At 38.7% G+C, this 24,423-nt stretch overlaps 1 protein-coding gene across 2 annotated transcripts in view; it reads left to right on the top strand.

Moving 5' to 3' along the window:
• PARP8 (poly(ADP-ribose) polymerase family member 8) overlaps positions 1-24,423 on the top strand; it is a 123,313-nt gene that overhangs the window by 39,228 nt on the left and 59,662 nt on the right. For both annotated transcript variants that reach the window (XM_014884268.2, XM_088157162.1), the window contains 3 exons: positions 14,449-14,486; positions 19,973-20,062; positions 21,364-21,434. In XM_014884268.2, coding sequence (XP_014739754.1) covers positions 14,449-14,486; positions 19,973-20,062; positions 21,364-21,434 — 199 coding nt within the window. The remainder of the gene's footprint in view (positions 1-14,448; positions 14,487-19,972; positions 20,063-21,363; positions 21,435-24,423) is intronic.

Raw genomic sequence — 24,423 nt, 5'->3', positions numbered from 1 at the left:
GTTGTAGTTTGGGTTTTTGGGGTTTTTTTTGTAAAGCTTGAAATTTATTTGCTTTTACTACTAACTCCGTTGCTATCAAATGCTGTTAATTATAACTTTTTTGTCTGATTTAGTCATTTAGGCTCAAAATTTTGTTTGAATTTTCCTTTGAGTACTGAGGAACTTATTCTGCAAAGTGCTAAATAACCTTATGTTCCCACAGCCTTCTCAGTAGGAGCTGAGAACACTGCACTGCCCCAGGAGGTGGCTGGATCTTCATGAGGCCAGGTCACACACAGTCTAGCATAATTTAAAAATAAGATGAAGGTTTTCAAATGTGTTTTGGTTAATACATCATGGCCTCTTGTACAGTAATAGTTCCTGTGGCTTAATATATCACTGTAAGTATTTTGTTAAACAGTAAAACCTTGCTATATTTTTGAGGCCCTCTGTTGCTTGTTGCTTTCCTGTTGTGAAAGAAGGCTATTTTTCCTTTTAATTTTTCTGGTGCAAATAAGTGGTACTGCTTTACTGTTCCATTTCACCACAGGCAATAATTTCAAATGGTTATACCACCTCTTTTGGGCTTAATGACGCTATCAGGTGATGGAAAGTGAGTGACCTTTCAAAACACAGCAAATTATAATCACTCTGCAGCCGAGTTCCTGGTTTTGTGTTCTGGAAGGAGCAGCCTCCGCAGTAACCTTCCAGCACCCGAGGGGGCTGTGAGAGAGACGGGGGTGTTTATTGATCAGGTGCTGGCATGACTCACAGCACCACTGCCTCTGTAATAAACAGTCCTGTGAACAGCTTGACCCATGCCTGTCTGCTTGTAAGTTTTCCAGGGGAATTCTTTTGAGATGGAAATGTGGTGTGCCCACCCACTTGTGCCTGTATTACCTGCAGGTCTTTCTGTGTGAATTCTCTTCCCTCAGGGCCCCAAGCCTCATATTTGAAAAACAGTCTTCACATGTGCTGATACTTATATTAATTGGTCTCTTCTGACTTGTAACTGTTTGCAGTTTGGTGCTTGTATGTTTTGTGTGTCCTGACATGCCTGAGATGACACTCTGTGTCTTGGTAAAACTGACCCAGATTTTAAGATGTAGTTGTCTGAATCAGATTTTTTTAATGTCTAAATTTAGGTTCCTCTGTATGATGGCCTCAGTAAACAGGGTGGCAAGCACTTGCAGCAGCATTCCTGTTTCCACTGATGCTTTCAGTGGAGTCTGGGCCACTGCTAGCTGAGCAGTCCTTCAAGTCACTGTGAGTGCATGTGGTGTCAGTGAGACATCCAGGAGGAGTTACTCTTTGGTGTTTGATCCTTTCTTTGTTCATTCTGTAGGTTAATCGATTTTGTTCTCTTCAAGCCATTTAAATTTTTCTTTACGTTAAGTCTTCAAAGCTCTGTCTTTATTAAAGGCTCTGAGGAGATCTTCAGATTAAGAGCTCTGTGTTAGTGAAAGGCCTGCTGGTCTTAATCTCACATTAGTGGAAGACTGAAGTTTTCTGGCTCTGTTTGCGTTCATTCTCTGAACTTACTAGAAATGCTTAATAATAGAATGTCTGATAACAAAACTTAGGCTTTGCAGGTTGTTTCTCATCTTCTGGATGCTTTACAAATTTCAGTGATAATTTTGGTGGGTGAACGTGCTAAATAGTGCAGTCAGAGCAAAGAGTAAGGAAGAGATGAAGGGAATACATCATGTTTGACAATTTTTAATTGCAAATTTGCTCACGTAGAAGCTGACAGAAGGATAAACCTTCACTATTTTCCTGGGAGTTTTGCCCATGAAGTTTCTTGGGACTGGGGTTTCATTGTGTGTTTTGAAAAGCATGTACCAATTTTGACTACCTTAGCATGAGTCCTGTTTTGCCATTTTCTCAACAGTATTTAAATGCTGGCCTCATAAAAGGTGCTTAGGTAGCCAGATCCCTTTTTAAGATTCCCAAATCTCTACCAAAATCTGCAACAGAAATGGAAATTTTTATACCTTAGTGAGGTATTTGCGTTATCTAAAATGGTGGATATATACTGATGGTATTTTCAAGGGAATATAAACAGTTTAGTTTTCTAACTGCCATTTCTGCACAATTATTGTTGACTAACTATTTTTAAAATCTGGACTCTAAGCCCTTCTTTTCAAAACTGCTGATGGTTCCTGCTGATTCTCTTGGAGATGTAGTGGTTCAGCACACATGGCAGGTAAATCAGTGACTATAAAGCTTTGTAGTTACGGATTGCTTTTTGAGAAAGTGTGCACTTTTTCTTGCTGGGAGGCATATAACAAGACACAGCTGGGAATAGAACTATCTCTGCCTTTGCAAGAATACAGGGGCTTCCTAAGCCAGTGCTTCATCTGACATGTAATTAGTTTTTTGAGAAGACAGGGATCTAATTAAGACTGGTAGAGGGTTTTTTAAATTTTGTCTTTACAAATTAAAATGTTATTTTAAATATTAACTACATGTTGGGGTGGGGTACTAACTATCTGTTGTTTTTTATTCTATAGTTTGCTTAGGATTTTCTTTAGCATTTTCTGCCAGATAATATTCAAATATAGTGTGTTTGGGTATAGTATAAAATTAATATTCTATGAAAGTCGTGCATCTTGAAGCATTCTTTGGCTCATGAACAGCCCATATATTTAAAATTGTTCTTAATTAGATGAGCTGCTACTAAATATAAATATACCTAAATGCAAAAAAAAAGAAAAAAAAAATTAAAAAATCAGTGTGCTTCCTATTGCTTTCTGTCATGAAGAAGAAACAGATTGTGTGATATTCAGGATTAGCTAAAATTTGTGAGAAGGTGGAAGAACTGTTTCAAATCCTTGCCAATGCTGCCACTTCAAATGTATAAAAAGCTCTTGAACTGAAATTCCCTGCTGCTGCTATTCTGCACCCTGTTGAAATACAGTACTGGGTTATGCTTTGAATTTTTTCCCTGAGTCACATTGAGAATTGTCAATGTCATATTCAACCTACAGCTTTGGTCTCTGAGCTACTAGTGAGAAAGGGTGGAAGGGTGGTAACATTTTGCTCATTAACATTTTACTCATGGAAATTAGCAATAGGAAACACAGTTGTTAGTAACCTTGCCAATGCAAATTTTTTCCATTAATTTTATCTAAACTTCTTCTTCATAGTGGCTTTAAAGGATTATATGATTAGCCCTCTACCTATTTCCTGGAAGACTAACTTAAAGTTTAATAGTGTTCTCCATTTCTGTTACTCAGTCAAGTTATACCTTCTCCTTTAATTTCACATAGATATGGCTTGCCATTCTCCCCTAGGTCATTGTGTAAAAATTACACCCATCTTCATTCTGGCACTCTGAAAAACATGTTACAGTGGTGATCACATTTTCCTACTATGCTTGCTCATTGATTTGCCATACTCTGGATACCTGGCTGTCTGGACCCACATAAATATTTTTGATCACTGGCCATTCTTCCAGATTTGTGATTGTTTCTTGATGATTGCTGTATTCCCCTCAAATTACAGACATCTTTCTAATTTTAAGGACAACAGGACCAAATATTGTGTTAGAAGTGTACCTCTGCCCTCAGACTGAAACTCTCATACCTGAAAAGAAGGGAAGCAAAAAAATGTTTTCTTGTTGTCTCATACTGAATTTTCCATTTTATTTGCTCTTTGTGGGTGCATGCTCTTCCATGACCATGGTGCAGTGGCAGAGATGGGTATTGCAGTGAGGCTGCAGGTGTGAGGTGTGTGGTGCACCTTTCATGCCTCTAATTCTTGGCTCTTTTGGGCCAAGGCGACAAACCCCCCTGGCATTGCCCCAGCCATGTAGCAGGTTCTTTTGTGTCTCCAACAACAGGTAACAGAATGGTTTTGGCCATGTTAGTGTTTAGGGGGCAGGAGGATGGGCCAACCCTTCAGGTACATGCAGTTCTTGGATCTGTGTGCAGGAGCAGCAGCTGATGCCTTGGATTTAAATGTGTGCAGGATATGGGTCAGTGCTATGCCACAGTCTAGTCATTTTCAGAGGTGCTGGACTTCACTTTAATGATTTGGAGACAAGACTCTGTGTACCTGGAAGCAATAGACAGATAACTGGCTGTAGGTATGCCAGTGGTCCTGAATTATGTGAATGGATTATATTGGCATAAATAAACTGCTATGGGCAATTTCACAGGTAACATGCATTAAAAATCTTGCACTCTGGGATTTTGTCACATTGAATGTGTGCACTTTTCGTTTAGAATAGTTTTTAAAGAAATAGTTTGACATTCAAATAAAATATTTGGAAATTCTATATTAAATTTGTACTAATGATAATGGAAGCTGCGAGTATAGAAAATAGAGACAAGAATAATTTTAGTTCATAAATGCAGTGTTTCAGCTGTACCAAGAAGTATTCAGGGCTGACTGTAGGAGAATGGGGAAAAAAAAATATTTCTGTGAGATATATCAAAGAATGTAAGAGTATTTAAATTTTTTACTTTTTCCCTGCATAGCAGTGCCTATCACAGACCTCATTAGATAAACAAGCATAATGCCAACTAATTAATGAATGTGTAGAGTAGTCAAAGAACAATGCCTAAAACTTTCCTCCTTTTCTGAGCACTGCATGCAAAGGAAAGGAGCTCTTCTGCTTGTTAGGGATATAATACAGTTAAACAGTGAATATCTCCAGTAATTTATATGGGCTTAATTTTTGGTTTTCATAAGTGCTAAGATGCTAGAATTATGGAATTATCAGGTAAAATTTCTTATGTCAAGCTTCTCTTGGATCGCTGTAACTGTTTAGTTTGCAGTTTACCTTGTGTCTGCTTTGGGTTTGTGGTTGTTTCTTTTTGTGTCCTTTTATTTTAGTTTTGAAAAATAACAACATGAAGGCTTTGTACAGGAGCTGGATAAGGTGTTACTCTTCAATCGATCTGAATTGAAAATTCAATTACTCGAATTAGAACCATAGGAACTTCAAAACAGCCTTCTAGTAGGAATAACGTGGATCAAACCCTCATAGCTTTAAGATAACTCTTAACTGGCTCCAAAAAGAGCATATTACAGTATCATCTAACAGCAGTGCTCCAAAATTAAAAGATGGAAGCTGAAGAGAGAAAAAACTTTCTTCTCTAAACCCACCCCAAAAAACCCCACCCACAAAACCATGAACAGCACCAAAAAAAAAACCCTGAAACCCCCCAGAAACCCAAATTAAAACAAAATCAACCTCTGGAAAGCACCTGGTGGAAGAAAATGGACCCCATGATGTAAATAAGGTGGCCAAAGGCACACGATACTGTGTGCTGCTCTGGCTGCTGCTGAGCTGGCCCCAGGGGTTACTGTTGTCCTGAGTGTTTTTTAGTGCTCTGTTTCCTGGGGAAGGCTGAAATTGGATGAAAAGCTGATGGGGAATACCCAGGGAGAATTCAAACCCACAGGACCAGTGGAGAGAAAGAAGAATACAGATGAGAAGTGTGAAATGTATCCATGTGGAGAGGAGGGAGCTGCACCTGCTCAAACCGGGCAGCTTTACAGGCAGGAGGCTTTAGTAGATCTCAGTGAAATGGTCAGATTCTGGTACCGTCTGACTGTGGGGAACCTGGTTTTGCACGTGTAGGTATACTTGGATGTAACTCTTTCCAGAGGGACATACATTTCCCCCCTCTCCCAAGAGTTCTTGATTTGCTATTTTTACTTTTAGAAGTGTCCTCATGTTTGCTAGAGTAACGATCAGTCCTGGAGACTGATGTATTTACTAGAAGTTTTTGTGCCTTTTTCGTTGGAAGCTTTGCCAAAGGGAAATGTTTGAGCTGCAGTTTTCCGTGTTCCCTTTATCTGAATGACATGCTAAATCCAGCAGAGCTTTATGAGTAACATTCCTCATTTGATTCAGGTGCACTTCAGTTTCCTGAGAGGATGAGTATCTCAATTATTCTTAGTGACAAATGCAAACGATAATAATTTTGACTCAGTGCCTCTGTACCCCCAGGTAATGTCAAGAAATGAAAGCAGTGCCATTTTTGACGCACTGACACTGCTCCTCTCTCTTTGGAGTAGTTCTGATCTGTCATCAATAGATGTGCCTGGGATTTTTCATATGTCATCACACACGCACGTTTTCCATCATCCAGAGGAAAAGATTACTCAGAATCACTTGTTATTCTTTTCTGTATAATTGCTGGTGCATCATAGGATGTAGGGGAAAGGGGCTTGTGCACAAATTTCAGTTCTTTATAGGCATCTGTCTATATCTAGCAGCAAAAAAATAGCTGTGACTAATGCTGGGTCGTCAGCTGTCGGATCACAAGGATTACAGAAACTCGTTGAACGAAGGTGTTTCAGGAGATCTAAAGTGGCCTGAATATTTGTAAAAAAAATTGCTGAGATGCAGACATGTACATTCAAAACATTTTAAAGGGTACTTCAGAAGTTATATAGAAATCCATGAAGATTGTTTTAATAAAGAATCTAGAAAATTGTATGGATGTGAAATGGTTGGCAGTCCAGTGGTGTAGCAAGATGCAAATATTAAAAAAAAAAAAAAAAAAAAAAAAAAAAAAAAAAAAAAAAGGGAAAAAACGTGCTCAAAAAGTTTGGACTCTTTGGAATACATACTGAAATTTTTAGCAGAGCGATGAAGTACTTGTTTTCTAGAAAATAACAGAAGCATGATAGGGGACCAGAAGTCTTACTTTCTGTGCAGCTTGCCTGAAATCTTCTTTGACAAGTACTGAAGTCTCCCTTAGACTTCAGTGGGATTTAGTTCTAAATTCTGTAAAAGAAAATAAATCAATCTTTTTCCATAGCTGTGCAAATATATGCATGAAAACTCAAGTCCACCTCCTTTTAATTTTCATCTAATTTGTGGCTTCTGATGTTTTCTCCCAGAAGATAAAGTTGTTTTTCACTAGTCATTGTTGTATTTAATGGCATTAGTTTTAAAATCACTGCTTTAAAAGAAGGTAGAAGTCCTGTTGTGCTTCAATATTTATTTCCCCATGTGAAAGAGCAAAAGCCTGTATAATTATTTGGTTTTTAAAAAGCCCAACTCAAATTTTTATTTCCAGAAGCATGTCATGAGATAGGCTCTCTTCTATATTTCTAACTGTCATGATTCTAACACTCGGTCTGTCAGGGTTTTTAGAGATACACGTCACTTTGGTCACTTTGTGGTTAGTGTTTTATGTAACTGAAACATTTACTTAGTTCTGTTTATGGTTTCGTCACATTACTGAGACTGTGTTGTAACAGTATCATGAGTGAATGGACTGCAGCACGTACTGATTTGTATAATAGTGTTCATGGATTCAGTAAGTTTTGTCAACTTTTATTATTGTTTTTCTCAGCTTTAGCAAGGCTTTGTTCACTGTCTCTCACAATGCCCTTGTGGCAAGCTCTGGAAGTGTGGACTGGACAAGAGAGCAGCGAGGTTGGTCGAGAACTGGCTGAACAGCTGATTCCAGAGGGTTGTAATCAGAGACACAGGTCTTGTCACTAGTGCTGTACTCCGGGGGTCAACACGGGGTCTTCAACTTCACCAATGGCTTGGGAGAGGGGCAGGTGCCTCCCCAGAGAGATTGCTGATGACACAAAGCTGGCAGGAGTGGCCAATACCCCCGAGAGCTGTGCAGCCCTTCAGAAGGACCTCAGCAGGTTGGAGAGATGGGCAGAGAAAAACAATCCAAAATGTAGTGGAGACAAATGTAGGGTGCTGCACCTGAGGAGGAACAATCCCATAAACCTGTACAGGCCAGGGGCTGACCTGCTGGGAAGCAGCTCTGTGGAGAAGGACCTGGGGGTCCTGGTGTCCATGAGCCAGCAGTGTGTCCTTGTAGCCAAGGACAGTGGTAACCTGGGGTGCATCAGGAAGAACATTGCCAGCAGATCAGGGAGGTGATTCTGCCCCTCTGCTCAGCCCTGGTGAGGCACATCTGGAGTCTGTGTCCAGTTCTGGGCTCCTGAGCACAACAGAGACATGGAACTCCTGGATTGGGTCCAGTGGAGGATGACAAGGATGATCAAAGGAGCAGAGCATCTCTCTCATGAGGACAGGCTGAGGGAGCTGGCCCTGTTCAGCCTTGAGAAGAGACAACTGAGAGGGGACATCATCAGTGTCTGTCAGTGCCTGCAGAGAGGGGTCAGAGCATGGACCAGGCTCTGCTCTGTGCTGCTGGGCAATAGGACAAGAGTCAACAGGGCAGTGAGTAATACACAGGAGATTCCAAATGAATGTGAGAAAGACCTTCTTTTCTGTTCAGGTGACTAGGCACTGGAAGAGGTTGCCCAGAGAGACTGTGTAGTCTCCTGTAAAAGAGATATTCAAGACATTGAATATTGTCTGGACACAATCCTGTGCCATGTACTTTGGGTTATCCTGCTTGGCCAGGGAGGCTGGACCAGATAATCCAGTGTGGTCCCCTCTAGTCTGACCTGTTCTGTGATTCTGCGATTTGTAATAGAATAATAGCATAGCAGGAATCTGAAGAGTCCTCTATGATCATCAAGCTCAACTCTTAACACATCACCACTACATTCACCACTAAACCATGTTCCCAAGTGCCATATCTATGCATCTTTTGAATACTTCCAAGGTGGTAATTCCACCACTTGCCTAGAAAGTCTGTTCCAATGTCTAATCACCCTTTTAATGAAGAAACAGAATAAAAATTGTGTTATATAATCGTAAATGTACATTTATAAGTACATTCTAAAGGTCTCCTTTTTGTTTTTGCTGAAGACAAGAGTGAATGCAAGAGTTGTTTACAAAATCTGCCAGCCAAGAAAATGCAGAATGCTGCCACGGTTCTGTGTATGTTTCTGAGTATGAGCTTCAGTGGGCCACTTCCTCAGCTGATATGTGCTAAGCGGGATGCAATCTTTCAAAAGCTCCAGAGTGGAAATCAAAATTATTTTTCCTGTACTTCTGTTGGATTTTTAAGAGCTCCACTGGAATGTAATGAAATGTTTCTCAGCACAGCAGTCATATATACCAAGTATATATGTGTATCTTGCTAATTTACTTGTTCAAAATACGTTGAAATATAAATGTTAGCATTTATCATTCACTCATACTTGTGGTAGTTGAACACCAAATGGAGAATTCTTGCTAGGTTTCTAGTAGCTACTATCTGTACATAACACAGTAGTATTTTTTGCTTATTTTTCAGTTGTTGTTATTTTATTTGTACTGTTTTCAACATAAAATGAAATTATTGTCTCCAGGTTGTCACTTTATAAGACTTGTCTTCTGGTGGTGTCCATTAAACAGGAGATTCCTTTTTGCTGTAGAAAATCGCTGGCTTCTAAGTTTCTTCTGCTATTATTTTCATGCATGTAATCATGTACAAATTAGACGAAAGGCTTGACATTGGAGTAGTTTGCAGTGTGTTTAAGTACTAGTTTTGAATTGTACTTCTCTATACATAATCTAATTCACATGAGGTCAGTAACCAAAAAAAAAAAAAAAAAGTTGTTTTTTTTCTGTTAAGCAATCCAATTTTTTTGTGTAAATAATATGCCTAGTTTTTCATCTGGTCAATATCTAAATGCCTTCACATTTTACCAGTTTTCAAGCCACTTTTTCAAAGATCATTTGTTTCAGAAATGCAATCTGAAAGTTTTGTTTGGGTGCAATCCCACAGTATGTCTTCTGAAAATTATTATTTCTACCCTGTATTTGTGATGTGATTTCTTGTCAGGTTATAAGGTTTCAAAGTGGATCTCAGAACAGAGAGTGTTGAGAGTGGCTTGTGTTCATGGTGAAAGGCATTTTGGAACCAATTTGTTTTGTTTGAGGAAAAAAGGCTTGTCAGAAATAAAGCAATACGAGTGGTCTGGTTTCAGGTTCAAATGCTTATTGAAGTAGAAAAGGAGACTAAAGGCTGTGACAATAATAGGAATCCACAGAAGAATTTGTATATTTCAAAGATAAGAAAATAAAAAATTGAAGATGGAAGTATTTACTGTATAATTATTGAACATGCATGTTAATCTGCTGTGGAATGTTGTGTGAGCTACTGAAAATGTATGAATGTTGTGACTTATAGCTAGTAAGTGGTGAAAAAGTACAATTCCAGTTGCATCTTTTCAGCTGGATCTTATTCCTTTCTACTGTTTCACCTAGAAAAGAGTAAAAGCATCGTGTCTATATCATATACTTTCAGAAATATTATGTAGATCATTTAAAAGGTCCTTTGGCCCAAAGTTGTCATCAGCACAATTTTTTTTTTTAATCAAAGTTTCAGTAATATTGTTTTTCTTCTCACTAACTTTTTCAAAAGCTGACCCAGGCATATAATCAATACCACAGTAGCATTTCATATTTCAAGTTTATCCGTAGTTTGCTTTGCTGAGTTTTAGTATTTTTCTTAAGGTGTAAAATTTTGTTCTGGTTGCATTACATCATTGCTGAGCTAGATCTGAGATTTTGGCATATCGTAAACAAAATCTCTTGTGATTTCTGTAGCTTCAGATGTATCATGATTGAGTCCCAATTTCTATTTTCCTTGTATTTTGTTTTAGATTGGCATTACCATCAGATTCCACATGACAAATGATCTTATTTTCTTTCGTCAGTAAGTTTGCAAGTGGCAACATTAGGACATAGAGCTCTGGCTCTAATAGAGATGACTAAAACTGTTATAGAAACTTGATCACAATTTCCACACTTAATAAGGCAGTAAGTCAGTTGTTGCCATGGGACAGAGCTGGTTGAATTGTCATAACTATTCCAAAGGCATAAATCTTAGACTTGCACCAGATGCTTCACACTGTTCCTGCTGTGCAAAACAGCTGGAAGTTCAGCTTAAAGGATTTCTTTCTTAGAGAGAAACAATGGGTGGCATAGAGCTGAGATAACCTGAAATTGACGGGAAGCTACATCCCAGATACAGCATCGTTGTTGGCTTTAGGATGCATATTTAATCCTGGGGTTTGTATCATGATAAGTAAAACTGCAGTTCAAGGCTTGGAAAGTAATCTTACAAATGGATAAAAGGAGGTGAAGCTGGTTGGCTTCCTTTTTCTGAATGTGCTTTGCTGCAGTAATTTTTGTTTTGCTGTCTTTTTCAGTTTTCATGAGTATTTTTCTTTGCCCTGGAGATGCAGTTTTGGGGTAACATTTTGCCTGGTAGTATAATCAGTTAAGACTTTCCACTCCTTTTTAACTAGCTTTGAGGAATTATAGTAACGTCAAATGCAGATGAATCTGCTTATTTTCTATTCAGTTGGGAAAGATTAATTTGAAAAATAGCAATTACGTGGTGCATACCCATCTAGTTGATGAATTAGTTCTCCAATGGAGATGAACTCTTGCAGAATAATTTTACTCTAGAAGGAATAGATATGGTTAAAACACACTGGAAAATTCTTGCAATGAGACCCCTGTGAGTTAAATTGTTACTAAGCCAAGGCTGTCAATGTTAATATTATTTCAAGCAATAAGAAGTTTACATTAAAAACATGAAACATGGAAGTTCCCACTAATTTCTCATGTACTTTACTATTTGTTAAAAAACAAAAATTATGCTAGGCCATTTCGAGTACAAAGCTTGTTCTAAGCTGAAGGGTTGAGAAACATATGTACTGCAGGATGTCTTCTGCAGAGGGTCTGAGCTGAGTAAAACAGAAATAGCACCATCATGGAGGCTTTGTTTACACCCAAGAGCTTCACTGTAGCTAAAGCAATATAACTGAAGGAGCAATGGTGAATGTGTTTATGGGAACAGGAATAAATTATACTGCTGTAAGCTGTATTTAGTAACTGCAATAAGGTTGTACAGAGGAACTGCATTGCCAGAAGGAAAAATCACTTCCCTCACTGGAATAATCATGCTGTACTTCTATGTGAGGGCCAGGCCTAAATTAATTCCAGTTGCATTTCTGAGTTCTTAAATAAGAAAGCTGCTTCAATAAAGGCTTTCTTTGGCTTTGGGAGGATTTGACACTTAGAGGTGCTGAACATCTGCATCTTCACTGGAGTCTGTGCTGTTTAAGGTGCTGTAAGTCATCACGGTCTTGTGTTTGTGACTTGGCTCTAAATTTTCTTAAAGTCAGTGGGAAAATGCTCGGGTGGCTGGAGGACAGGAACCCTTGGGAGACCTTTGCCTGGTGTATCTTGTTCTTGGACAAGCAGAAAAATGTGCTGAAGGGTGACTGTGTGACAATAACAGAGGCGAGCTGAGATAAACATACAAGTTTTGTTTTGTTCAGTAGTTTTATTTCCACGGTCCACACATAACTAACACAAGATGACAAGCTGAAGCAAAGCACTACCACCTCTCTGTGGGGGAGGTCAGGCGGATTTATTCTCCCTGTTGCTGGATTCACTGGGCCCTAGATCAGAGCCTGACTTTAAAAAGTCAGGTTTGAAACTATTTCTAACTTTCATTTTCATTAACCTTTTAGTTTATTCCCCCTCACAAGACAAACAGTATGTTGTTTGGTTACTAGTTTCTGTTTGGCAGCACCACAGCTGCTGCTGGCAGAGATAACCTTGTGATGAAGAAGAAGGAAGAGAAAAACTGAGAAAAAAACTCAGTTCCGTCAGGTTTCTGCACATGTACACTTTGACTAAGCAGAAGTTACCTTTGAAATGAAATCTGACTTCAAAGTTAGGTTAGGTTGCTGAAGTCCTTACCCATCTGAGTTTTGAGTATCTGCACTCATGGAAGTTGTGAAACCCTTCAGCCCCTGTTCTTGTTCTCAGTATTAGAACAAACCCAAACCCAGATATTCTGGGGGCAGCAAAGGGGTGTGCAAGAAGCCAGTCTAAAAAAGTAAGGCAGAAGCACCTCTTTCAGTAGTAGAAAGAAGAAGTCATGGTTACAAACATTTCTAGAAGATGGGGTTTGGTGATAACAGGGACGCAGTTAAGTTCTCGGGAATTTTTTGGGGTATTCTTTTTTTTTTTTTTCTGTATCATAGAGCAAAATTCTCTATACATGACTGCACTGAGATACAACATTTCCTTATTTTGGAATATTTCCTTATTTAAAATAGTGATATTTTACATTATGACAGATTAATTAGATTTAAATAACCCAGTCCTTAGGGAAAATACTCCAAGATAAGGGGATACAGATGCTGCCTATTCAAAATGCTAAAACATAATTAAAGCAGAAAAGTCATAAAATGTTGGATTTGTACAGTGATGAGATTTTAATCAGCAGTTGTGTGGCAAAATCCATGGTCAGCTGTAATAAATGCTCCTTCTACTTCAATTTATGAGAACATTCGCAGCTGTTGAAGAAACAGGCATCTTTGTGTCTTAGACAAACAATTCATAAAATATTCTAGAATAGAAGGTGTGCAAAAAAAGGTGCAGAGCTGTGTGTTAATAGATTGACTTGCAGAAGCAAGTGTGAGGACCTACTTTTTCCCATTGGTTGCCTTTTATGGTCACTGGACTGTGAAAGTGGAACTCATTTAATGGAAACCTTTGAGAGAGAAACATTAAAAATCATACCTGGCTTCAGTTCCTTGTCTACATGGAAGCTGTATTCATGTCTTTTAGAAAGATGGTCTGAACCAATTTTCAACAATTTTTCAGCAGGTGCAATATGTACCAAAATTTCTTAGGAGGACTGTACTATCCTGCTTTCACTTAACTCACTACAGACGTGAGCTCACACCATATATTATTTAAATGTGTAAGTTGACACAATATATAGGATTTAAAATTGGAAAGAATATGAATTATACAACAGAAACCTTTCAGTGTGCTTCATAGTTGAATGTTTTTAATGCAAAATTAAGATGTACACTAAACTTAAAACCAGAAGGACTTAGTGGGTAGTTAGATCACTGAGCAAACCATCATACCCATTTGTCTTGCTCTCAGCACTGAGTTTAGTGAAGATCTCACTGGGAAGTAGGGAAAGCAGATGTGAACTGAGCTGCAGAACCAGGCTGGTGCTTTTGAGTGACTGTTTTCTGATGAAACAGATTCCGGGAATCCACATAGTGAAGCTGCTCTTCAGTGTGACTGTGGCGCTCTCAAATTTTAATTGAACACAGCTTGACAAAAAGGTACAGATTCTACATAAAATGCAGAGTTTTGATGGAATGAAGGAGCTTACAGAAATGTACAAGAACGAGAAAGGCCTCCTGCTGATACAGAATCCAGATAGAGGAAAAACTGGGCTTTACTAGTTCTCTAGTTCTGGTGTTCAAAGAGTGACCTTTTTTTAATCAGAAATACACATATTGTAAAATATTACTCTGAGGGGAATATAATGCAGCCTTGAACTCCTTTTAAGAACTGAAATCAGGATGTGCCAATTTAGCAAAGTAAGCTTTCAAAATGGGCATGACGCTTATTATTTTCATCTGAGCACTTCAAAAGCCATCAAAATAGATGTAACCTTCTGTTCTGGAAACTGTCAGGAAGCTATAAATAAGCATAAAATAATACAAGAGCAGGAAAATGTGTTGTGCCAGCAGTTAATGTTGTTGCTTCTAATTTTGTTGTTGTTTTTTTTTTCTTTTTTACAGTGTATCCTATTCAGTGCATGTCTCTGAGGATTACCCAGGTACAGTGCAACATTCCTGCCCATGACACATGTATACATGTTACCACAATTTGCAATATTCAAATGGGAATATCTGAAAGGGTGTTGACGTCTTCCAGGTGCATCTTGTACTAATCATTCTCCATTAGTTAAGATTATTTTCACAGTCACTTCCCCTTTCCAGGCATCATTTATCAGCTGGGCCAGGGTGAGAACACAGGTTCACGAGTTCAGAGATGGAGTGTAGCTTGGCGTGCTGGAGCCAGCAGTGATGGGAGTGAGAAATGCCCGGGCTCTCTCTGGCATGGCAGATGAAGCCTGATCTTTGGAGAGGCTGAGCAGGCTGGGCCAGCAGAGCACTTTGTGCTTGAGGCCGTGATGGGGTCCCTGGTGTCCCCAGGCAGAGCCTCAGGCTGTGCTGGGTCCGTGGAGCCAAGAGCTCGAGGGCAGCTCCTGCGGAATGCTGGCTTTCAGAGCTGCTCCTGGAGCTCAGTCCAGCCTCCCTTCCCCACCTGCAGCTGGCCTGGCAAAGGTGTCTGCGTGGCCACTCTTGACTAGGGGTTCTATTCATAGGAAAGGGAAGCAGGTAAGAGCAAAAGCAAGTTTTCAGGGAGCGTATTTCCCCAATTTCCTTCACAAAGACACTGCACAGATACTTCAGGCAGCACAGGCTATCAGAAGCAGGCGAGGGAAGCAGAGATGACAGGTACTGTGCAAATAAAAGGTTTATGGTAGAACTGTTGGACTGCACCACATTGTGCACCAGTGATTTTTAACAGTGTAAGTACCGTGAATGATATGAAATTCTCTGTCCCTTTTTCGATCTTTATCTGTAGCTTTTCTGAAACGTTTCTCAAAGAAACATTTTTTTTCTTTTAGAAGCTCTAAAGAACTGTGACTTTGATCTTCTTCACTGATAAGCAGCAAATTCTGTCTGATCAAAACACTGGTGTTAGAAGCAGATAGAGAAAAAATCAACAGTGGTGCTAAAAACAATGGATTCTGTGAAAGAATGCTAAGAACCTTTATTAGATTTAGTTTTTTAACCAGTAAAAACTGGAGGAGAATTATATTAGTCTATTCAACTTTAGAAATGAGAGAAACTGAGATTCATAAAATGCACAGTCATACCAGTGATAAATGGATTTACTGATTATTGAGCTGACAATGAACAGAGTGACAAATAGTTAAAAAAAAAATCTTCACCATGTGTTATTAACAGTTTCTTCCATTAAATATCACAGAATTTGACCTCTGGGAACCTCTAAGTAAATGGTAAGCTGAAGCACTGAACCAGCAGCAGTTACTTGCACAGCACATGAGAGCTCATTTCCTGGCAAACTGTTCTATCTGATAGACCTCAAAATTTCCTTGTGGGTGTTATTTGCAGCATATCCTGACAGTCTACAAGCCTGAGTGACTTTAGCATCCGTAAAACCTGATGAATATTCTGTGCCATCACGCCCTATATTTTAAAGGCAGATAGCATTTGAGCATTTCACACTGTAGTTAGCTTGGATCAGAGAGTAAATCAGTAGATGTTGACTGATTAAAATCCAGGCCTTCAGGGCTTCAGAAGATCCGATTTCATTCACATCTCAAGCTTTTACAGGACATATGTGTGCTTTAAGATGAAGAGATGCTCAGTGTGTTGGAAACAAAGAAATAAGGACTTTTTGCCATTTTTGCAACTCATTTTAACTCAGTGAGCCCAATTTTTTGTTGACTGTTTTTGTCCTAAATTTCTAACCTGTAATGTTATTTCCAACAACGTCTCCCTTCTCAGACGTGTATCTTAATGTCAGAGTGTGATAGTGTCAAGTCTGGGAAGCTCTGTGCTGACGTTCTCAGCTGGAAGGTGTTCTTCAAGTCCTGCTGCAAGTTGATAGAGTTTGGAGCAGCACGTGCTCTCAAATTGCTCACAGGATAAACCTTCACAGACTAACGTTTAAGTTCATTAGTGCATAGCTACAGCAAATTCGTGTCCTATGTAGATTAAGACTGTGTAATACAGAGTGGATCAGATTTGTAAATTCAAGACAAGGTCAGAGTTGATCATGAGACAAATTGCTAATGCGTGCAATAAATATAGAAGAGATTAATCCACTATAACAGTGATGTAATTTAGCTAAAATTATACCACCCAAAGTAAATTTTGTATTCTAAAAGAAGAGCCTTGGGTAGTGTACACATTCCCACAGCCTGCTTTGCTGTGATGTATGCAGCATCACCACTTTGGTACTGACAACAGTGTGTAGCTGTTGCTGAATTATTTCTTGAAACATCAAAATGCAAGCATCTGAGTTTTAAATCATACCTATGGAAACTGTAATGTGACAGGACACCTTTCAATAATGGAAGGTGTTTGAAAGTTTCATATTTAAGAAAGCTAAAAATGTGATCACAAAGGCACACTGAGGACTTAACAGGAATAGCGTTGAGACAGTAAAGTCTGAAAGTTATATATCCATTGCTGGAGTTGTTTTTAGTGTTTATCTTCTTTTTTCCTCTGCCTTCAATCAGAGATGAGATTGAAGCACGAGAGACGAAGTTTTGGTTTTGGACTCAGTTGTTTATTAATTCTTATCCATAGCACAGTGAATGCTGCAGCACTTCTAGCTAACAAGCTGAAAGTGAAAAAATGGAGCTGTATCTTGCTCGTTACAATGTCTTTTAAAGCCAAACAGTCCAATTAAAAGCTAACACCTGTATTATTTATACTTTTGACCCAATGACCAAACACCCATGATCCTCAGTGAGGCATCTTCTCTCCAATTAAAAAATACTACTAAATACAAGAAGAAGGAATAAGAAGGAAGAAAAAACCTCTGCCTCAAAACCTCCATCTTGTCCCATACTCATTACTGTATTCTAAAACCCCAAATTCCAAACCCTTCACCATGTAATATTGCACACCTTTATTCAAACTACACACCTGTGATTCTAACTCCACCACTCAAATTTGGAAGCCTTCTCCAAGGCCTCAAGTCAAAAGCAGTGTTCTTTTGGGGGTCAATGTGAGAAAGCACAGAAAGTTCAAAACTCCTGAGCTTCAGGGTTCCAACAAGTTGTGAAAACATAACTGCTGTAACAATTTTCTCATAACATTGACACAACTGGAGAAAATAATCCTTCTAAGTAGCAGTTATACAATATGACATCAATGAGTAGCCTCAAGTCCCACTAATATGAGTCTATCATGACTCCTGTGGGAACCAGCAGAGCAGCAAGTATTTTGCTAATGAATTTATATTCAGAATGATTTGTGTTGGCTGACAGAAACTTGTAGAACTGCTGTAGTCCTTTATCCCAGTGATTTGTAGGTTACACACCTTTCTTAGACCTCAATGGATTGCAGCAGAGAGGGAGAGAGCCAGTTTGGCAACAAGTAGTCTGCTGCATTCCTCTGCTAGGTCCAGGGACTATGTCCTCCAGTGAAGAGGATAGGTGTTCCTAGGTGCCAAGTGTTAGAAATGAGTTGTTGAAGAAAACAAATCAAAGCCATTATCTTAATTTCAAGTCTCATCATATCAATGGAAGGAAAAAAAAACCTAATAGCTGCCAAATAGAATGAAAAAAACCCCAAAAAACTTGGCAGTGAAATTCATATTACCCATCCAAGAAAGAATGACAATGGACATAAAAATATAATTAGAATCTATAAAACCTGTAGCTGAGCAGGCCTTTTTCCATATATGTATGTCTATTCTGTTCAGAACATACTCTGTTCCTAGTTTTCTGTACAGCAATAAGCTGTAGCACCAGGATTTCCTCTCTCCCTTCCATGTATGTGGTGTTAGGTATATTTAGAGCCAAATGATGGCCTCAATTATCTCAACTCATTAGACTCTATAGCAGTAACTCACACTCCCAAAATTGGAAAACAGATGTGCTTGTGTTGTATGTGCAAGGTGGGCACAGAAATGATGGTGACAGCAAGGTGGAGAATGTAAAGAGAGGCAAGGCAGGGCTTCCTGCAGAGGGCAAGATGCAGCTGTCTTGTGGCTGTAGCTCACAGCCCCTAATGCCCATGGACAAAACTGGGAGAAGGAATGCTGGCAGAAGGGACCCCGTTTAGTTCACACGATGCCATGGCTGTAAAACATGTCTCTGTGCCCAGTGTGTAGCCGAGCAGCCACAGACTCTTGTTGTGCTGCTCCCACGGGAGTGCAGGGCGTGGACATCAGTGGTGCTGTCCTCCTGCAGCATTGCCTGCACACAGATCCCTCAGATTGCCTGGCAGGACAGCACGGGAGTGGGAGTAGGTGAGGGTGTGCAATGGAGTCAGACCTGGCAGATGTGTGAGAATGTGGCAGAAAGGTGTTTTGCAGGTGGCAGCCAGGAAAACCCGTCTGTGTGTGCAGTGTAGCTGCTGCCCTGCCCAGCCTGGCACACGGTGCCAGAACAGCCACAGCCCCACGCTCCCTCTTAATAAAGGTGGCTAAGAACTGCTGTGACACAGAGGATGGTATTACTAAACTTCCCTCCCAATTAGTGCTAACACCTGTAACATTTCACTGAGAGCACTCAAAAGCTTTGGGGCTGCAGCAATATGCTTAAAATTGTATGTGAATTCATGCATGCTGCTGGTGTGGGACCAAAGTGTTCAAAACTATAATACATAAGTCCGTCTTTCAGTTCTCTCATTTGTCACTTTTTCTGTGATTATCTTGTCAGCCTTTCTGCTCTAGAGCATAGGTTTCAATTCAGCCCAGATCATTAGAAACCAAAGTATCATTACATTCATAAGGAGTTCAGCAATACATGCAAAATTAGCTCCTGCTAATCTGCAGCAGATACTGCTGCTTCTTGGTTTTTGTTAGTAAGCATTTAGTTGGAAAGCAAAAAAAAAAAGGAACCAAACCAAAAAAACCCAACAGGCACACTCCTCAGTCTAATCTCTACATTTTTAAAGAAAATTTAGTGAAATAGAGTTATAATATTCATACATAACAATGTTTTTGTTAAGTGGGAGGGATTTCTTTTCTCCCTGGATCAGGCAGAAGAAAGCTTATCCACTGATTAGAAGACGCTTCAAATAACCTTTATGTGACTAGGCAAAATGAGGCACAGGTATTTTGCATAATTGGCTGTTAGTACCCAGCCCTCAGTGCAACTTTCACTCTGCATATCAGATCTAGCTTGAGTTTTGGTGTCAGACATGGCAAAAAACATAGAACAAGTATTAATTTTGGGAAAGGTTGGGCTCTCTAAGCCTTGTGGGTTGGTTCACCGTCGTGCTTGGTGAGATTTGCAAAAGCCATGACATCAAACTCCATGGTTTTGCTTTATGAAGTTTGGGTCTTAATCTCCTGTACTTACAATATTTTTATTTTTGTTAACAATTCCAAGGGAAAAAAGCGAAATACACCAGGGAGGTGACAGTGCTCAGCTTCCCAAAGCATCTGGGAGTGGTTCCTTGTGGTACAAGTCTGGGATGGGAAACATTGGAAGGGGCTGACAAAGCACAATGGAACTTTACCATGAAAAGTGTTTTTCTTTCGTAGATAACACTTACGTTTCCAGTTCTGATAACGATGAAGATGTGTTAGTTACAACAGAGCCAATTCCAGTAATTTTCCACCAAATTGCTACAGGTAATCCAATGTCGTGAGAGTTTTATCAAATTCATAATTTTGGAGGAAAGATAAGCTGTTGTCTGAATTTAGAGGGAGATATGATGTTAAAGCGTTCAGCTGTACAGTTTCCTATTTTCTCTGGTCTTGTTCTAGTAAATTGTCCTACATTTCAGAATAGAAGAAATTAAAATATTTATTTTGGGGATGACCACAATTGTGTGCAGAATGTATTTTTTGCTTTTAATGTCTTGCAGCATCTGCTAGAGCAATTCCCCTTGAATACAGCTAGAGGTGCTTAATACTTCCCAATTATGAGTTTTCATGATCATTTGCTTAAAACTTCACTAAATCTTTACAATTACTGATGAAAAAGTCTATAACTACTGCTGCCTCTGGTGAATTATTTCAGGAAATGGTTCAGCTGTTTCACTATATTTGACTATAGAAAAAATGATTTGTTTTTTCCCAATGATTTTGGTGTCCTCTCATTATAAATTATTTCCTTATTTTCAAGAAGTACTTGATACATGAAAGGGTATGCTTGTCAGACATACAGACACATTTCTACTGTATTTAATAAAGATTTGTGCACACTCCATGGAGACATTTTAGATTTTAGCAAAGTCTCTGGCTATTTCCGGCTGCAGAAGAAACTGCACAGAGCACTCTTAATTCTGGCAGTTCTTCAGATAGGTACACTTGACCTTGTAATTTATTATTATTATTATTATTATTATTATTATTATTATTATTATTATTAATCATTAGGCTATTTTTTTTGCATAACATAGAATTATTTTCAGTTCCACTGGGGGACCAGTATGATCTTCAGTCTCTATCTTATTTGTATAGATGTAAATCAAGAGTAATGGTACCGAAATTACTGCAGCAGCCCAAACAAAACCTTGCTATTATCATCAGAAGTTCGTGATAAATTTTACTTGCAAATATTTCTTTACTTTGAAAAGAAATTAAGCCTGTAATTTACAATGCAGTAAAACCCCTATCTTTTATGTAGAAGATTTTATTTTCCTGAGAGATTTGATTTTTCACTCTTTTATAAGTTATATGAAATTAATGAATTACACTAAATTATAAATCACGAATTGGGAAAAACAAATGTCCTAGATGGATCAGCTGAATTTCAATTCACACTTAAAAAGAGTCTTCTGGGAAATAGCAGCTCCCTAATTTTAGACTGTTGCATTGTAAACTCTTTGATGCATTTCATATCTGTAACTTTTTGTTCCCTATATGCAAAACGATTTCACTTTTTTCCCCACACATATGTTCCTTGTTTTCCTTTTTCTTTTTTTAAGAATTAAGAAAAACCAGTGATGTCAACTATTGCTTATCCATAAAGTCGAAATTACAGAGGGAGAATGGAGAGGTACGTATTTCTTGTATGCATATTTTAACAGAAATTATTTTAGGAAGAAAAAGAAAATAATAGAATATTAATGTTTACCCTAGATTTCCTGTCAAAGTGTGCTTATTCAATCTGTGCATGTTTACATGTTTTAAAAAGTGACCATATTTCTCTCAGTTTCATAAATGGATTATAACCAGTGATTCACTTAGTTGGGATAGAGATTCTCCTCCTATCCTAGGAAATATGTTTTTGGTGTTTCGTTTTTTGTTCAACAGTGTTACAGAGCCTGTCAGCCTGTCGGCTGATCTCCTGGAAAAGTCCATAGTGATTCTCTTACCTTTTAACCTATGCTGGCACATGAGGCCTCATCTCAATTCCTTCCTACTCACTGCTTCTTCATACAGCCTGCAGCAATCCCACTGCAGACTCCAGACATCTGCAGGGCTCTCCTCGCTAAAGGCAGGGTCTGGAGCATCAGGGTTTTCCAGGCACGGTGGTGTTTGCCCTGTGCCTCTGGGACAGCTCTCTGACCAGTCTCGCTGAGACATTAAGAAATAAGTGGCACTAAGGTGAAATCTACACTTGGGCTTGACAGGGTCATGGCCTCAAAGAAGGCACCACACACGCTCCTGCCTCAAGCAAGAGATGGAGCATTGTCAGGAGCTCAGGTGCTTGACCTAAAGGCTTCCTTTGCTCAGGGTGGGTGCTGAGTTTCTTATCCTGGAGAGGGGTGGTAAGCATGCACAGATCCTATGTGTGTATTTTTATTTTTAGTAAATGAAATGTCATTTGATGTGAAAAACTGCGTTGAAAATGCTCTGCTTCTACTGCCTCATCATTGTATTCAGTGCTTTGTGAACATAAAAACAAGTGTGGGAAGAATTTACCCATTTCCTTAAAAGGCTGATTTATAGTTAGCTTCTGTGGGACTGAGTTGGAGCTTGTACTTGGTTTCTAGTTGAATCAGGTACTTAAATGCGAAAGTACTGAAAAAAACTCTTTATAAAAAGTCCCTTAATGGAGATGATTTCCGTTGGGTAGATAGTTCAAGGTTTGGTTAGGATATGACGGGTTTATCTCTATTCTAATGTGAGAGTTCCGTGTGGAATTTTTGTTCAATTGATTTCTATTTTGAAACAGACTTCCTTCTGAAGTAATTTTATTGTAAAACAAAAAATACTAAAGTTATTTCATTTATTTTCAGTGGTGTAGAAGCAGAAATTATTTTTATGCCTTGCCAGAAATTGCCATGAGATTGGATAAATACGCTTTCACACTGTATGCATACATACAGTGAATAGAGCAGGAATTTAGAGGCAGAGGTAGAAAAATGGAGTTACAATGTCTGACTATAGAAATTGGTGATAAATGTATACACATAGTGACATTTACGGCTGTGGAATTTAGCAGTAACTTCTACTTTTTTGATTCATATTTCTTATTTCTATTCCATTATGACATGTCTGTGTAGGACACTAATAAGAAAAAAGGGGTTAATACATTATGTTCATGTTGAAGGGAAGTGTTGGGTTGTGGTTATTTTCTTTAAAGAGCTGAGCAGGTAATAGTTGCTATAAAGCTGTTTATTGTAAAGGCACCTCAGTCTCAAAAGGCACAGAGTCACAAGCGTTAAAGTCCATGCTAAAGGCTTTTGGTGTAGAGTCCTAAATAGCAGTAAAGTCCTAATTAGAAGTAGAAGCTACTGTGGTTGTGGTGGCGGCAGGACTGATGTTGCTGCAGCAGCTCCTGTCTTCTTCAGGCGATGATGATGGTGGAGAGGAGAGAAGAAAAGTGAGAGAGCAGGAACAAAAGCAAAAAGCAAAAAGCAAATCTCCCCCCAGTGCATGGTTTCTTATATACAAATTACCCAACAAACTCGAACTATTACTTCTTAACCTATTAGAATTTTAGATTTTTAGCATGCCAGGTTACATATAAAATATGCATATGGTCTATCTTGTTCTATCTAAAATACGTAAGCAATATTATTATGATAGCTTTATTTCGTCAAAAACTATCTTCCTGGAGCCTCTACAGAAGCTCTAGTATCCTGGACTGTGTTTTTCAGCCTTCACTGGAACTTAGACTTTTACATTGGTATCTAAGACCTTCACTCTCTAAAGCACTTAAAACTTATTCTTACTTACCTAAACTTGCTTACTTACTTATTTACTTACTCTAAAACTTAAACTTGCACCTCTACTTTATGTGTGAGCTGCCTAATATACTTTAATCCATCCAAAGGTTTTAATTCAGTCCTTGCACTCTGATTTCTCTCTGAAGAATTCAGAGAGACTCTTGATTTACTGACTCCAGCAGGGAAGAATTATGATTTTACCAGGTGTTCTTTAGGGGCTACTAGTCAGCATAGGACATAGAAATAACATGTGCATTGTGGGAAACAAGAATTAGTCTCTCTCGCAATTATAGAATTATAGGTAAAGGTTCCAGTGGTGGGAAACAGAATATAACATTTCATCTCATGCTGAGTTGCAGTCAGTACCAGGATCAGTTCAGTTTACTTGATGATATTATTTACAAAGGAGCCTATTTGGAGCAGGTTTTACTTAGGTAAGCATAGGACTTTCTGATCCTTACTTTTCACTTCTCAGAGCATAGCTACTCAGAAAATTAAGTTTGGAACTTTCCTGGCACCAGGATGGAACTTCTGTTAAAAATAATAATTAAGCAGGAGGGTGTCAGGTTTTCACAGAACAAAACATTAGATATTCCATGCTTGGATTTGGATTATTTCCTGAAACAATTAGGGTTTAATTTTGAAAATTAAGTAAAATAAAATTATAGTAGGTTTCTGACACACTGAAAGATCTTTCTCCAGAGTTAGTCTTGATGGGAAAGTTATGCTTTGTTTAGCAAGAGCACAGAGTGAAGTATCTCCACAAAGTCTGCTGAATTACCCAGTTTTAAAAAATACCTTGCTGTGTTTGTAACTGTACAAATATTATTTCTCCAACATATATTCCAGGTGTTTTTATGTACCCTGTAT

The sequence above is a fragment of the Sturnus vulgaris genome, chromosome Z (assembly GCF_052056855.1).
Source record: "Sturnus vulgaris isolate bStuVul1 chromosome Z, bStuVul1.hap1, whole genome shotgun sequence".
NCBI classification, from domain to species: domain Eukaryota; kingdom Metazoa; phylum Chordata; class Aves; order Passeriformes; family Sturnidae; genus Sturnus; species Sturnus vulgaris.
The sequence above is the reverse complement of the archived record's forward strand: the minus strand, read 5'-3'. Positions and strand labels throughout refer to the sequence as shown.